This window comes from Rhipicephalus microplus, chromosome 1 (genome assembly GCF_043290135.1).
Source record: "Rhipicephalus microplus isolate Deutch F79 chromosome 1, USDA_Rmic, whole genome shotgun sequence".
Classification (NCBI taxonomy): Eukaryota; Metazoa; Arthropoda; class Arachnida; order Ixodida; family Ixodidae; genus Rhipicephalus; species Rhipicephalus microplus.
Window position 1 is genome coordinate 74,572,557 of NC_134700.1, and position 16,530 is coordinate 74,589,086.

General features: G+C 44.0%; 1 protein-coding gene across 1 annotated transcript; it reads left to right on the forward strand.

Annotated features, from left to right (window-relative positions):
• The first annotated feature begins 3,563 nt into the window (after positions 1–3,563).
• Positions 3,564–9,328, forward strand: eEF1beta (elongation factor 1-beta). The gene is made up of 2 exons (XM_037429929.2): positions 3,564–4,000; positions 8,994–9,328. Exons 1-2 carry the CDS (start codon positions 3,656–3,658, stop codon positions 9,297–9,299), a joined length of 651 nt encoding a protein of 216 aa, XP_037285826.1. The 5' UTR covers positions 3,564–3,655; the 3' UTR covers positions 9,300–9,328.
• Positions 9,329–16,530: the final 7,202 nt, after the last annotated feature.

Sequence of the window (16,530 nt, forward strand, 5' to 3'; positions counted from 1 at the left end):
GACAACCACCTTCTAGGTAATTCTACCCACTTAAAGCCTATTTTGTGCTTCCTGTCTCTAAACCCCAGTGCTTTGAAAAACTCTACGCCATCATCCTCATAGGGTGAAGCCCTTTACAGAACATTATCAAATGTTCGGCAGTTTTCTCCTCCTCTCCACACGCACTGTATACCGTGTCTTCCCCTTTCGTATTGGGCCCGATATGTCTTGGTTCACAATTAATACTGCCGTTCTGGCCTCAAACAGTAGAGAACTACCCCGAGTATTATCATAGATTCTTTTTTTGGCGATTTCCAGCTTAAAAGTTTGATACACCTCTAGTGCGGACTTTTTAACCATGTCTGTTCTCTACATGTCGGTCTCCGTTTCCTTCACCTTCTTATTAACCCATAGTTCTTTAATTTTAGTTTGGCCCCCTAGCTGGTCTTTTGTAAGTATTTACACGTAAATTTTCTGCTTCGCTTCCTCCATTTTGTATCGACATTCCTCATCTACAAGTAGCTGAAAACCTAATTACTAGCCCAACGCTCCTCCCCCATTTCTCTCAATCGCTTCTCAAATTATATCTCAATTGCTGCTAACTTAATTTCCTACCCTGTAATGATGTCCATCCCATATCACCTTGTACTCCCTGGTTTGTTTAGTTTTCAATATCGCGTGAACCTCTGATCTCATGCAGAAGACCGCATTGCCGAGAGTCAGACCAGGAACCATGGCACCTTTCCGAATTCGCCTTACCACATCACACCTACTGTAATTCCACAGTGCCCTATTTTTCATCACCGCTGCATTCCTGTTTCCTTTTGTGTTCTCTTAGGTACTCGGTCCCATATTGCTTATGCACTCGCCCAGACATTTGTATTTATTCGTTATCTTTAGCGTGTCCTCCTGTATCGTAAGCTCACTACCTTCATTATCATTAAAATCATAAACTGCTGATTTTTCATTACTGAATCTAACCTATCTCCCTAATTACCACAGATGTCTATCAATCCCTGCAAATCTTCCTTGTTGTCGGCCATTAGCACTATATAATCTGCGTACATCGATGCTGGTAGTGCCTGTTCAATGAGTTTTTCTTGTTTGACGAAAGAAAGGTTGAAGCCAAGTCCACTTCCTTTTCATTTGGCCTCTAATCCTTGTAGGTACATACGCCATGAATAACAAGGGTTACAGAGGACACCCCTGCCTAAGCCACCGTTTTATCTCTGTTTTTCACATTTTATAACTACTTGTTACTTTTATAGATATCCTTCAAGAGCTTGGTGACTCCATCTTCCACACCTAGTGTGTCCAGTATTCCCGCAAGACCTCTTGAACCACGGGTACGCTCCCTTGATATCCAGAAATGCTAGCCAGAGGGACCTGTGTTCCTTTTCTGCTACTTCGATGCACTGCGTCAGTGGGAACAGCTTATCTTCCAACCTCCTTTGTTTCCGAAACCCATTCTGCAGTTGCCCCAGCACTCCCTCATCCTGAATCCATGCTTGCAGTCTTTCCATTATAACCTGCTTAACCGGCCTATAAACCACTGATGTTTGTTTATGTCAGCTTTGTCCCCTTTCCTCTATAGATCATGCTCATTCTGCTAAGTTTCCATCCATCAGGGACTTCACCATCGATTATTGTTTCGCTCGCTGCATATCTCTCAAAGACTGCTTAGACTTGGGAAATGGGCAAAATTGCTCAGCGGGCCGCCACAGAGACGGCAGCGAAGGTAAAAAAAAAAAAAAGCGAAACCTATATGAAGATGAAACCGCAATAACCTCTATGCTTTAGATCTAGTTTGTGCAATTTTCAGTACTTCAAAATATGCTGCATGAGTTCTCTGCTGTAGCGTGCACGCAGCAATACTTACCGAGTAAAGATTTCTATTGTTCCAACTTCAGTTGTCTAAATAAAACAAAATATTTTAGCTTACAATTGCTTACATTATTAGTTATAAATAGGCGTGAGAGACACTTTAAATATATATGAATCATTTTTGCGGTGTGAAGTATAGCGACCTCTCACAAAGCAGCGCTCTTATGGTATGTGCAACGAGTTGATGTTCTCGCAGGCATGACCTACTACACTCCTGACCTGTTCAGATAGCGGGGTTCCTATGGGAGCGCGTGTCCCCGCTCTCGTTCAATCGCTCGCCGTAGGTGGCGCTACCTATAACCTGTTCGTCTGCTACTGTGCGGCCGGCAGGAGGGCGACGGACTGATACCATGCGTCTGCTTCTGTGACAAACTGCCTATACGTGTGATTGTTTTTTGCTGAAAAGGCTAACGTGTGCTATGTGTTACATTTTAGTAGTTAGGCTATACTGGTTGATTGACTTCTAAAGCTGTATATTTGCGTAGAAATGTCTTGCTGCATGGTTGTTTTTGCCATTCCAGCCTAAAAAAACTTCAATTTAGTATTCATAAAGCTTTTGACTAATAATGTACTCATTGGTAATAGAATATCAAACTGATTTTAGGTTGTTTAGGACGCGTCAGGTGAAACGCAGTGCCCCTGTTGAGCACTTACCTTGGACACTCGCCCTGGACAGGTGTTACACTTGTAGTCAATTGATAGAAGAGAATAATGCACATACGCCCACGGACGCATATCAAGGAGAGACACAGGAATTGAAGCTTTAACTCTTACTGTGACCTACACAACAAAAATTGTGCGTCAAATTTCGCTACGGGAGTTTGTCATATTAGCCGCGGTACTTTAAAAAAGCTTTCATGTTTTTTAGCTCAGTGAATTAGCATAACACACGGAAATAAAGTTTACTAAAGCACCCTGGTGCTTCTTGCTAGCTTGCAACTCGTTCTGAATTGAAACGACTCTCAAAAACACAAGACTCACCTTTTCTTCCAATTGCCTCGATCCATTCTTCCCGTATGTCTGTGGCAGGAAACTCGTGAAAACTTACTTTACTTTGTTTGCCTTGTTCCGATTTGCAATATGGCACGCAGCAATACACCATACTTACATTTGAGGTGTCAGCTCATCTAAAAAAAAAAAACTGCACGCGGCCACTATTAGAGCTGACTACTGCAGCTATCTGCCGTCTGCAAGTTTCTGCACACGACCTACTGTGTTTCTGCGTATCTTCTGCAATTTGTGTATGCGTATCGTCTGGAACCATCGTGATACAGTGTGAACAATGAATGCCTAACAATAGTTTTTTTATCTCGTTGGACTACGTTTTCATTCAAGAAATATTTTCATAATAAATTTTCCTTCATTTGTAGAAAAGTTCCCGTCTGCTTGCCACTGTGACCCTTTGTGTGCTTTTTTTACGGTTCTATTTCTGCTTCAAACGTCCACACGAATGCAGCCAACTCTGACGAGGAATCATATCGCTTTATTTGCCATATTTTACACATTCATACACAATTCATGCACAATAAGAACGATTTGCACTGCCACAGCGATGGCTGAAGCAGACGACAGCGAACAGGTGCTGCCTAGCGCCACGCCGCTCGTAGGTGACGGCCCTAGCGGCAGAAGGTATGAACTAGAACGTGGGCGCTGGAAGAGGTGCTCTCTGGGCAGGTCAGGAGTGTAGTAGGTCATGCTCGCAGGCCTCGTCCTCTTTCGCTGGCGGTGCAGCGGTACCGGCGGTCGCGACAACGTGTAGCGGGGACGTCGCAAACTCGAGTGAACACTAGAAATGGCTTTCGGCGACCTGAAGAGTGACGTTGGTGTGAGCAAGCTGAACGACTACCTGGAGCAGCGGAGCTACGTCGAGGGCTACCAGCCTTCACAGGCCGACGTCAGCACGTACGGTGCCCTGAGTGGTGCCCCGTCGGCCGCCAAGTTCCCGCACGCGGCCCGCTGGTACCGGCACATCGCTTCGTACTCGCAGTCCGAACGGGCCGCATTCCCCGGTCAGAAGGGCACTGCTCCTGCAAAGGCGGCTGCCAAGGTGGCTGACGACGATGACGACGTCGACCTGTTCGGCTCGGACGACGAGGTTGACGAGGAGGCCGAGAAGGCTCGCCAGGAGAGGCTCAAGGTGCGTTGTCAGCGGCGCTCTCGACCGCAGACACAAGGCGTGTGAGACGTGCGTGCTCGCACTAGTCGCTCGGGCGAGGTTCAGCCTGGCGTTGTCAAGCTATTTTGCCAGTGTCAGTATTTGCCCGAGTCACTGGGAGGACCAGTAACTTACACCGTGCCGCTTAGCGGTTCTGTTTTACCAGCTCATACAAACGTGAATTTTTTCTTGAATAACCTACTGACCCCCACGTTTGACTTGTGCGACAGCGGGCAAAGCATTGCCGTGCGATAGAATTTAACACACTTGGCATCTCGGGCGGCATGCATCATTCAGGCCGCACCATTGCTGTAGCACTCCCGCGTAGCATACGCACGCCTTGGGTAGAGTGTACTACCTTAGAGAATGATGTTAAGCAAATGTCTATTCCAGTACCTTCGAACAAAATGCATGGTGTGCTCGAGTGCCCATTTATTCCAAGGGTTGTGTCGCCGCTTACTGCATGATAACCGGTTCCAGTAGTGCAGGCATTCTCAGAATAATTCGGAACGCCGCAGAAGCAGCCGCTCGCCTGCGGAGCGTGCTCGCAGGAAACGTAAAACGATGGCCTGCGCGTGCGTGGTCTCCCAATAGGAGACCAGCGCTGGATAGGTGGCACGCCGAAAAAGAGCACAAAAAAAAAAAAAGATCTTGTTGTTGGTTCACTAAGTATTACGGCTAGGTGGCGTTAATCGCCTCCCGATCTAATGGATACAGCCACAACAATCCATCCATCCATCCTGGCGGAGAGTCGCGATACAACTCAGCTGCTCGCGCAGTGAACTTCGGTGAGAGCACGCGCGTGCGCCGCTGCTGTGCTTTATTTTGGAACGAACAGCCCGGAAAGCCATTGTGCCCTTAATACTGCACTGTGGTTTAAAACAATAACTTTGCCCGACGGCTGCTCTCATCTAAAGAGCACTAAAAAACAGAGAGAAGGCCTGCAATGCGGACTGCGTCCATGCATATGGCATTGAAAGGGCAGTGCTGTGCCGTGATGGCAACTCCATCGTCCCGATTTTCTAATTGCGTGCTGGGTTGTGTTAAAGCTAGTGCAAGCTGACATGCCCCCATTGATAAGTCCATGCTGTGATGATAACATGCTGCCCACATGTGTAGTAAAGCAAAACAAACAAAAACAGAGTAAGTGATAGCTGCGCCAATTTTTTTTCTGGCATCGTATATACGCCCTATCTGCGGTACGTGTGCATGGGGACGTTGATCAAGCAAACCACTGTGGTATCGTAGCACATGTGGTATCCCGCTACTATGCTGAGGGTGTGGGATAGATTTCCAACCACGGCGGCCGCACTTCGATGAGGTTAAATACGAAGAACACCCGCGAACCAAGATATATGTGCGCATTAAAGAATCCCAAGCAGTCCTGATACCCACACTACAGCGTGCCTCAAAATGATATCTTGTTACGTGCATGAAAGCCTAGCAATTATCGATGTTGAACAGACATCTTTATTTTAGGCCGACACACTGCAGGCAAGCTGAAAACTGAAGTTGTCCATTAGGCGAACTAAACGACGAGTAAAAATCAGATATTTGTTAATTCTATAGCAAGGCATAAATTCCTATGTTACTTAGCCACGGCAGCCACTGAAAATTGACAACATATCTGTAAGGTGAATGATAAATAGTGGGGCGAAGCTGGGTCCACATGCTGCTGCCGCGCCGCTTCAGCCTCCCGTTGTCGGCACGTGCGCAAAATGCACTTATGTTTCGCGCGTGCCCCCTCACGTTGAGGTCCCTTCTTCAAGCGCGAGCAGCCGCCGCCCTGCGCGCCCGCCGCTCAGCAGCCTTGTCTATCCTCCATCGCCGAGCCTTTGAATGGAATCCAAAACTGCGCTTTGGATGGATGGATGGATGGATGGATGGATGGATGGATGGATGGATGGATGGATGGATGTGGCTGTACCCTTTAGATCGGGCGGCGGCTAACGCCACCTAGCCGTAATACTTAGTGAACTAACCACTAGATTTATCTTTTTTTTCCCCTTTAAATAGTAAAGTTGGATGGGTACTTTGCAGTGAAGGGCTTAATTTTCAATCATGCCTTGACTTTAGCCACCAATCAGATAACCTCCTTCTAGTTAAGTCTACCCGCTTAAAGTCTATTTTGCCCTCCCGGTCCCTAAACCCCAGTGCTTTGAAAAACTCTGCGCCATCATCCTGAACTATAGGGTGAAGCCCTTTACAGAACATTATCAAGTGTTCGGCAGTTTCTTCTTCCTCTCCACACGCACTGCATACTGTGTCTACCCCTTCGTATTTGGCCCGATATGTGTTGGTTCGCAATACTCCCGTCGTGGCCTCAAACAGTAGAGAACTACCCCGAGTATTATCATAGATCCTTTCTTTGGCGATTTCCTGCTTAAAAGTTCGATAGATCTCTAGTGCGGACTTCTTAATCATGCCAATTCTCCACATGTCAGTCTTCGTTTCCTTCACTTTCTTCTTAACCGATAGGTCTTTTTGGTTTGGCCACCTGCTGTTTTGTAAGTATTTACCAGTCAATTTCCTGGTTCGCTTCCTCCATTTTGTATCGACATTCTTCATGTACAAGTAGCTGAAAACCTTCCTAGCCCAACGCTCCTTCCCCATTTCTCTCAATCGCTTCTCAAATTTCATCTTGCTGCTAGCTTCCCTGCCCTCAAATGATGTCCATCCCATATCACCTTGTACTCCCTGATTTGGTGTATTCCTGTGAGCTCCTAAAGCAAGCCTACCTATTCCACGTTGCTTAATTTCTAATCTTGCTTGAACTTCTGACCTCATGCACAAGACCGCATTGCCGAACGTCAGAGCAGGAACCATGACCCCTTTCCATATTCCTCTCACAACATCATACCTATTGTAATTCCACGGTGCCCTATTTTTCATCACTGCTGCATTCCTGTTACCTTTAGTCGTCACGTATATTTCGTGTTCCCTTAGGTACTCGGCTTTTACTGTACTATAGAGCGCCCCCTGGTGTACGCTGCCACTGAAGAACGCGCAATCGTCTCTCTCTCCTTTCGTACGTGTGACGTCGATTCATCTTTTCTACAAGTAACACCCTCCAGTGTGCTACCATTTCTATTTTTTAGTGTATAGCACAAGTACCGTTCCTATGGCCGGTTCAAGAATTAACGAGGGTTGGGTATGTGCCCCGGGCAGTTACAAGGGGGCGCTCTATTCACCCCTAAAAGAAGCTTACTGCATCGGCTGACTCCAGAAAGCCAAGCTTCGAGTAGTCCGTTGCTTTGTTCGTAACAAAAAGCCTGTCTTCACAAATTCCCTGTTGCAGTGGTCCAGTGGCTAAGGTACTCTGCTGCTGACCTGCAGGTCGTGGGATGCGGGTCAGCAGGCGAAAATGCGGTAGGCCCTTGTACTTAGGTTTGGGTGCACGTCAAAAGAACCCTAGGTAGTCGAAATTTCCGGAGCCCTCCACTGTGGCGTTTCTCATTATCATATGGTGGCTTTCGGATGTTAAACCCCACGTATCAATCATCTTCACAAATTAAGTTAAATAAAGGCATCTCAGCATCAGGTATTCACTGCGAGAGTATCCTTTATAACAACTCGGGGGCATGGGCGAACGTAAACCTGCACAAATCTTGATAAGCCAGCTGTCCTTTACAAATAATGTAAAGACTACCTGTCTATTGCACCAATCACTTCTCCGAGTGGCATCAGATGGAGTTGGGTAATGATGGTGAGACGAATGGATGTATGAAAAACTTCGTTCGTCCTGAGGTACACGACTCAACGCTGAGCAGGTCAGATAAAAAAATAAATATGCAGAAACATTGCTCTCCAAGACCACACCTTCAGTGCAGTGTGAACCGAACCGGAATACACACTCTAAATTGCGAGAACAGTTCAATCTACACTGAGAATTAATGAAGCGGAACATGAACAACGCCACCACATTTTAGATTTATTGCACAAATTTTACCAATGCCATGAACGTGCGGTTGTTCTGCTTTTTATGCATGCGACTTCTTTTGAGCAGCAGCTGCGAATTCGAACTCTGAAAGGTGCGTAAGCTGTCGCATACAATGCTTGATTGTCGAGGTACGTATACAACAACGAACGTCATGGGTGTGCGCGAAACATAGCCACAAGCGAAACGTGACTAAAACGGGATGCCAATTGAGTGCTTTCGACCTGCCAGTCAAGCAGACTGGAAACAGACATTCACTAGTGAGACTGATGCGCACTCCGTCTATCGTTAACTGCAGCAAGCATATAATTTTTGAACTTTGACGGTCGTGACCTCAGTCCAAGAAAGCCGAGACTGCGCGTCGGAGCGTCCGAATTAAAGGTGCTGGTGGCTGTTCTGTATATGTATTCCTTTTGTGGAGGCATGGGTGTGTAGCCTAATGGTAAAGAGACTGGCTTTTGGGGCATAAAGGTTCGGCTTATTCAGACCTCTGGAAAATAGCAAGTATTCATTTTCCTATGGTATCCGTGGCCCCGCCGCGGTGGTCTAGTGGCTAAGGTACTCGGCTGCTGACCCGCAGGTCGCGGGTTCGAATCCCGGCTGCGGCGGCTGCATTTCCAATGGAGGCGGAAATGTTGTAGGCCTGTGTGCTCAGATTTGGGTGCACGTTAAAGAACTCTAGGTGGTCGAAATTTCCGGAGCCCTCCACTACGGCGTCTCTCATAATCATATGGTGGTTTTGGGACATTAAACCCCACATATCAACCTATGGTATCCGTGCTTTAAATGATAGCTTCAGACGCTACAGCTGCAACTCCATTTTCACAGGACTGCGTGGCGCTAAAGCTGTCATTGTGGTACAACTTCATTATTGCAAGACTGAATTACCAAGGTTTGGCTGTTAACATATGAGCACGTTTCGTTTCTGTGCTCATCCCATGTGATTATTTGTTTGTCTCGTCTGTTTTGCACTGTTTTTACCTTTTACAAGTTTAAACATGTCAATTTACATTGCGTTGTTCAATGGTAACTGCTCAGGCATATGCAGAGAAGAAGTCCAAGAAGCCAGGTGTTGTTGCCAAGTCTAGCGTAGTTCTAGACGTGAAGCCCTGGGACGACGAGACTGACATGAAGGAGCTGGAGCGGCTGGTGCGCACAGTTACCTGCGACGGTCACATGTGGGGCACGTCCAAGCTGGTGCCACTGGCATATGGCATCCACAAGCTGCAGATTGTCTGCGTTGTCGAAGATGAAAAGGTCAGCATTGACTGGCTCATCGAAGAGATCGAGAACTTCAAAGATCACGTCCAGTCCGTTGACATTGCTGCCTTCCAGAAAATCTGAATTGCCAATAAATGCTCTTCTTGCAATGATTTGTCACTTGTTGCAAAGGTCTTCCACACACTACACGTTAGGTGCATGTCCTTAAATGTAGCAGTTGTGACAGGCCAATGCACCTACTTTCACAAGGAAATGCATATTTATTAGTGTATAAGAGTAAAAATCTCGTTTAGCTTTTGTAACGAGGTAAACATTCTTTCCTTTTCACTGAAGCATGTTGTTCTCCTTTGTAGTAGTCTTTCAAGGCTCGAAAGAACTTGCTTCCTGAAGTTTGCCATAGTTGAGTAACTCGCAGATAGAGCCCACAAAAATGTTGATTGGCAGTTGTGAAAGAGTGATAGTCAATTCAACTTAATGTGTTAGGAAGTTTAGAGTATTTTTATAAAACCTCATTTGCTGAAAGTATATTTTTCACAATGTCCTTTGTTGTGCAAGTTCTTCATAAGAATTTCAGACTATTATGTTGCAGTTTTTGAATTGCAGAGGTAGAAACTAAACTTAGCCGGGTGGGTGTGAAAAATATAATATATTACTATAGAAAAATTGGAACAATTTGCATGACATCTGGCTACATCATAAAACAAGGAACAAAAATATGTAGTGTTTTTTTACTTTTGTTCTGCAGATCGTGGCAGATCTTCACGAAGTGGCACAGTGATGCCGTAACAGATGTAGCTCAGTTCTTGCTGCCAAGATTGTGCTTATTCTGCAGGGTTCCAAGTGCAGACATTGTGAAGGGGCCGGGCTGGTGTATGCCGTGATCATGCGCTGTTGTCACTTGGTGTAATACAGAAACAAAACCACGTGTAGCACAGCCTTCCGAAGCATTTTGAGTGTGCGCTCACTCCCAAGTCTCCCTCTCGTTTTTCGAGTGATGACAAGTGCCGAGCACTTGGGGGAGGGGCCCTGGCTGTGGTATGCTTCCGTCGCTTTGCGTAACACAGGCAAAACCATATTTAACAAAAATAGAAAAAAAAGAACAGCTATTCGGGCTAGGTGGTTGAATTTCATGTTAACAGGAGTTTCAGTGCAAGCACGACAGTGCTGAAAGAAAAGTGTAACGGAAGGCAGAGGGGGACAACATGAGCGCCGACTACCAATTGAATTTATTTTTCATAGCACACGTTTTGATATATACAAACAGGTAAAATGCTTCAAAAAGCAAACGTGACATAGTTTGGGAGAGTGTCCAATAAAAACTCCAAAAGAGGGAGAAAAGAAAAAAATGAGAAAGATAAATACAGAAAACTTAAAAGAAATGGCTATCGAGCTCTGCACTTCTTTTGGGCGTGACCCCACTAGTGCAAAGGTGCCTTATTTTTTTTTTCTATCAACATCTTTTTTGGATGCTTTCATGTAAGTGCACTCTGTAGAGACAGCTGACAAAAGTGATCAAGCCAGTAGTGCCCATCATAAATTATTGTACCAGGAAGGGTTTTAATGAGACACGGTTGGAAATGTTGGTCGAAAAAATTGTTTAAAAAAATATGTGTCATTAACTACTCTGGTGGAAAATATTCTTTCTAGTATTTCACAATCAGTAAACCAAAGAAAAAGTATGTTTTTTATCAATATTCTACAAAAGTAAAGGGTTACACGATAGCTTGAAAACCTTTAAGTTTCCGCAACATTACAACAAGTCCAATTTTGTAATGTATAACTAGGGCTCTATCTGTTCGGATAAATCCGAAAAAAACCAGTACACAACTGCCACTAAAACATTTAATAATTCAACTTGATCACAGAAACTCCGATTTTAATTATTCGAAGAGAATTTTCAAGCCGAGAATGATCAACCAAAGAAGTGCACCTCCACCAGTGGCAGAAACTTTGTAAAGTATGCTAGCTTCTACTATGACAAGCTTTTAAGGTCGTGATAAAAACGTAGGTAATTTATATTCAATCATTTGTACTTAAACACACACACACACACATATATATAAAACCTTCGAGAAACCAGAAATAGAAAATACACTTAGTGTGCATGTTTCAGAGTTGAAATATTTATATATTTCGAAGAATACTAATAACAGGTCCTTTATTTTTCATTGGCTTATTGAGGTAGGCTGTGAGAAAAAGTCGAGATGGCTCCTGCTCCTTGAAAGATAAGTACACTTTGGCGAGTTAACAGCATTGCAAATTACCATCCTTATTGTTAAATAAACGAGAAGTGAGGGAAAAAAATGAAAGGATGGGGAAATGTGATTATGAGCAACAATACAAGGAACTTTCTGAGAAATAATATTGATAAGAACCCTTTACAGCAACTTACAATGCAAAATTAAACCCCAAACTTGGGAGATTGGTAGACTTGCGAGAAATAAACTCCGATAAGTGCCATACTTTATCAAGAAAAGATTAACTCCCAGAAACACGATTCAAACTAAAAAAAAAAAAAAAACACGAAGCACTGTGTCTAATTAGGGCTCTATGTCTTCATAGACAGACAAAGAACTTTATTTTGGTCCCGAAAGGCGAGGCAGTGGGCCACTTAGGTAGGTCCTCACACAGCCGTTGGCTAGTCGGAACAGGGAAGCCTCTCCGCCCGCTCACTGGCTTTCTGGACAACCTGAAGCAGGACGTCTCGTCTGGGATCTGTGATTGCCATCGTCCTGCCTTATTCCCTTTTAACACACTGCCAGAGCATGTGACTCGGAGAACAATATAATCTGGGCAAAGTGGATCAACTTCCGGATGACGCATGCTCTCAGGAAGTCCCTATAGTTTTGAAATTCAGGGAGGGGAGAGGGGGCTCCAAGAGTTTATTTCTTTTCGAAAAAATTCGCTGTTTATTGGAGTTTATTGCTTCTAAATCTACAATTCTCCTAAATTCAGTATTTAATTTGGTATTATAGGTCGTCACAATATCTTGTCATTAATATTATTTCCAATTATAATGCATTTTATTATAGTGGATAGAGCGCTTTTATCACCCTTTCATTTTTTCTTGCTTTTTGATCAATTAATAAAACTCCTGATGTGCACTGCTGCCAAAGTCTACTTCAGGTGAGAGCACAAGTCTAAGCCTCCCTCGTCTTCTTGATAAGAAATAAAGGACCTATCATTATCATTATTCCCAATACTTCAAAATATCAGACAAAATGATATGTGAACAAAAAAAAAAAACATGTGAACACAGTATGTTTTAGATGTATGAAAGGTTTGAATACAAAACACCCAAGTTTGTACTACAACTTTAAAGCTTCTTGAAATGGATGCAAACACCCTTTACGAAGTAAGTGCTGCTGATACAGGCGCGCTGCTTTTAATTGACAACTGTTAGCGTTTAAAACATACGTCGAACGCTGAAAATGCCCCTATAGTTAGAGCTTATGGAATAGCTTTTAACTATAAAAAATTTTAACGAATAGTGTTTATCAATCTTTTTCAGATTGATCTGATAACACGGACAGCTATGTATAAACCATACAAAATGAATGAAAAATTTATGGTAATACCAGGGCACAGGAATTGTTTGCAAGTTTAAATGCGCTTCTTAACGGTAATGCAAAGAAGGTGGCTGCATGGCAATAAGCAGTGTTTTTTTTTTTTCTTTCTCTAGAATTACCATCTTACCACTAGGAAAAAAAAAATTACATTTCAGGCAGGGGTAATTGTCAAAGTGGTTGAATTTATGCTGGGAAAAAAAAGTAAGGACCCCATGCTCAGTCTTGATTGATTTGTGGGGTTTAACGTCCCAAAACCACCATATGATTATGAGAGACGCCGTAGTGGAGGGCTCCGGAAATTTTGACCACCTGGGGTTCTTTAACGTGCACCCAAATCTGAGCACACGGGCCTCGACATTTCCGCCTCCATCGGAAATGCAGCCGCCGCAGCCGGGATTTGAACCCGCGACCTGCTTGAACCCGCGACCTGCGGGTCAGCAGCCGAGTACCTTAGCCACTAGACCACCGCGGCGGGGCCCATGCTCAGTCTTGGACACACAATGTCATGTATTGTACCATTGTTTACTAGTACAAACAAAAAATAAAAACCTAAACAACTATTATGTTCGCATAAAAGTGTATGCTATCCATTTAAAACGTAAAGCTCCAGCGCTTATTATCAACACACGTCAATCACAGCCAAGCAATAGCTATCATTCTTATGTCGAAATCTACAGTCCTTCGGAACAGAAATAAGAGCAATTTTCGCTGCTTCGAAGGAGTTAACGCTCATGATGCAAGCACGCAACCACTGGTGTTTATTATTCGTTATAGCTAAACGATCGGTATGAGTGATGGGATATGATTTTGAGTTTTTATCAAGTTAAAATTGGTTGAAAATTCATGAGAATGTTGGTGCCTAATGAAAAACATTTAGTACCTTCGAAGCTACTGTATTTATGCTTATAAAATGCAAAAAAAATTAGATACAATGACCAAAATACCGGCCGATGATGGCTGGTCTTAGGTACGCATCAGCAACTGTCCCACTGCCTGAAAAACCGACGGAGCCACTCGCTCTCAAGCAAGGCAGGTGGCAACTCTGCATTTCTCTGCAGTTTGTAGCTTGGGATAAAAGGTTATACATGAAAAAATACGGTAGTTTTCTAAAAGATGTGTGGTTTCCATTGAATGGCGAGTATGTTTCCCAGGATCTATTAAAAAGTCATGGCCTGCAGAATAATTTGTGCAAATGAGTGTGACCATTCAATTGAATTCATTGCTGCCAACTTCCCATTGAATTAGGAAAGAGATTTTCAGGATTGCCAACTTCAGGAACGTTCAGGCTGACTTCTGGCAAAGAGGTATGTAGAGTGAAGCCCCCTGAAGTTTGATCTTCTAATGATGAGAAATTTTTAGCTTCTAGAAGACCCAAAATGATGACTTCGTTATTACAACATTACTAGAAGATGCAGCAGGTGCTTACAGTACTGAGAGTAGCTATTGCCAAAAGAAATGTGGGCTCTACCCACATTTGAGAACTTTAGCAGTCTGTCAAAAATAGTATTTCGAAGCTTGGCTTCATTCTCGTGGCTAGCAAAATCGTTATGTTCTCTGGACTGATTATTTGGTGGCATTTCATGTGCGAGAAATATAAGCTCGTATGACGTAAAGAAAGCACAACGCACTTGCAGTTCACAAGAATTGACTTCAGAGATAGAACCGCTGATGAGTTGACCGTGGTCAGAAATGAAATCGTGGCACTGCTAACGAGTGGCAGGCTTTGCAAACAAACTTGGTTAAGCAATACGCTGTGCCAGTGTCGAGGGTGAATACATTAAAAGAAAAGAGCATGAAAATGAAGGGTTGTTTTAAAACTTATTATTGCATTCACAACTCACAAGCGACAACATGAATGGAATCAGCTTATCCACCTAAAGGTCAGCACTGAACAAACCATGTTAACATATGTCTAGCAACACACACAAGAGAACCAATACTGTTGAATACTTTCACTTCTAACAACTGATTGCCACTGCTGTGAAAAATACTGCATTGCTCAAATGACCACTTCCAGATATATTATTTTTTTTTTAGCAGAACAACTGTTACGCCAACTGTTTAGTGTGGCACATGAGCATTAAGTAGAAGCACCTACACTCTGTCTCGACAAATCGATGCAGTGCAGCGAAGGCTGAGATTCCTGTTGGCCCATTGTGAGCACGTGGTGGTAGCATTTTCCAAGAGGCTTGCTATACCACAGTATGCAGCTGATCCTTACACACGTCCGTACTCAGAAATTCCATGCTGCACAAAGGGTGACCAGAGGCAGACTGTGAAGAAAATCTTGTGCTCCGCTCTTCCTGGTCAGTTGATGCAACCCACAGCTTTATCTGCACTGCACCAAACTGGCAAGATGAAGCATGGATGGTTGCCTAATTATCAATTCCATTCATGCTTGATCAGTTGCAATCATTTGCAGGTGGTAGGAAAAACCGAAACGTGTTCAGACAGCAATGTAGCAACAGGTAGATGGCACCATGCGCTAAAGACGACGTTAGATCTGCCTGATGAAGACTACACAGTACTTTACTGAGTTAATGTATGTCGTACAGGAAATAAAGCCAATTTTCCTCATTTCCAGCAAATAAATCAGAAATTGAGAAGTACAGCTGGAAGACGACTGATCTCTTTAATTCATCATCAATTTCGGTTTGTGTATTTGAATCATACAAATAGATTCCCATCTTCCAGCTTGGCTGCAGTGTTCGTACACATTCGCAGTGAGAGAACACTTCATCCCGATTTGGAATAGACATGACAAGCCAGCTGCAAAAAGCCAGAAATGGTGGATGACCGAACAATACAAGCAGACGCATACCAGAGTTTATAGAAACTGGAGCTGCACATTGGTGAATTCACTGCGTCTTTCAAGATTTCTTCACATACATGGGTTTGCCGACAGTAACATTAACACGACTATAACTATGGAATTTGTCTGAAACAGGTATCTTTAAATGCTAACATACAGTCAGGGCTGCCTTGTTCTTCTCGAAAACATATGCAAACAAAGCATCGCGTGTATGTGGCAACTAATAACGATCAATCAACCACACAAACTACGGGCAAAGTAAGAATGACTAGCAAGCCATCAGCAAAAAAAAAAAAAAAAAAGGCAAGACATGAGAACCACCACAAGCACTGGCATACTGCTCTCACCAACGGAAGAGAAGAGGCAAAATGCAGTTTGCACACTGGTAACATGCAGAGGTACCATGCGAAAACCCACCATGTGCCATTGGTACTTTTCCACTTTGAGGGAGCATACCGCACAAACACAGGTGATAATACAGCCTAGCATATCTATAACCGGAGTGACAAAATGAAAAAAAAAAAAAAAGTCATGGTTGAATGCAGTTAGACCATGCTTGTCGAGCTATAGCAGGAAAGCACGCCGTGGTGGTCTCTTGCATGGCAAGCAGTGGTACGCTGCCTACATTTTTTCTTCGTATTGCTGGCGTAGGAGTCGCGTGATGCAAGTTGAGGTCTCAAGGCGCGCACACCTGCTGCCTTGAATGTAAATGCCCGAAAAAAGTCTGTCTGGTTGTGTATGAAACTGGGAGATGATTTAGACTCCGGCCAAAAGTTTTTGAAGAAAGCCGACGTTTCGAAACAGACTTGGTTCGTTCCTCAGGGGTGACTGCAAGACTACGTAGTAGCAGCGTCTTCAAAGCATTCGCGGGGCGGATAATATTCCCCCCTCTCTATCTTGTTTTGCTGTGGAGCGCAGTCCATGTGTATAACACTGAGGGAAGGGCTCCGAGAGAGCGGTTGATGTTATGGGG

What these genes read in the sequence shown, in the direction of transcription:
- eEF1beta (XM_037429929.2), top strand. Translation starts at nt 3,656, where the DNA reads ATGGCTTTCGGCGACCTGAAGAGTGACGTTGGTGTGAGCAAGCTGAAC. An exon ending in CTCGCCAGGAGAGGCTCAAG is followed by an intron (nt 4,001 to 8,993) that starts GTGCGTTGTCAG and finishes GTAACTGCTCAG; the next exon opens with GCATATGCAGAGAAGAAGTC.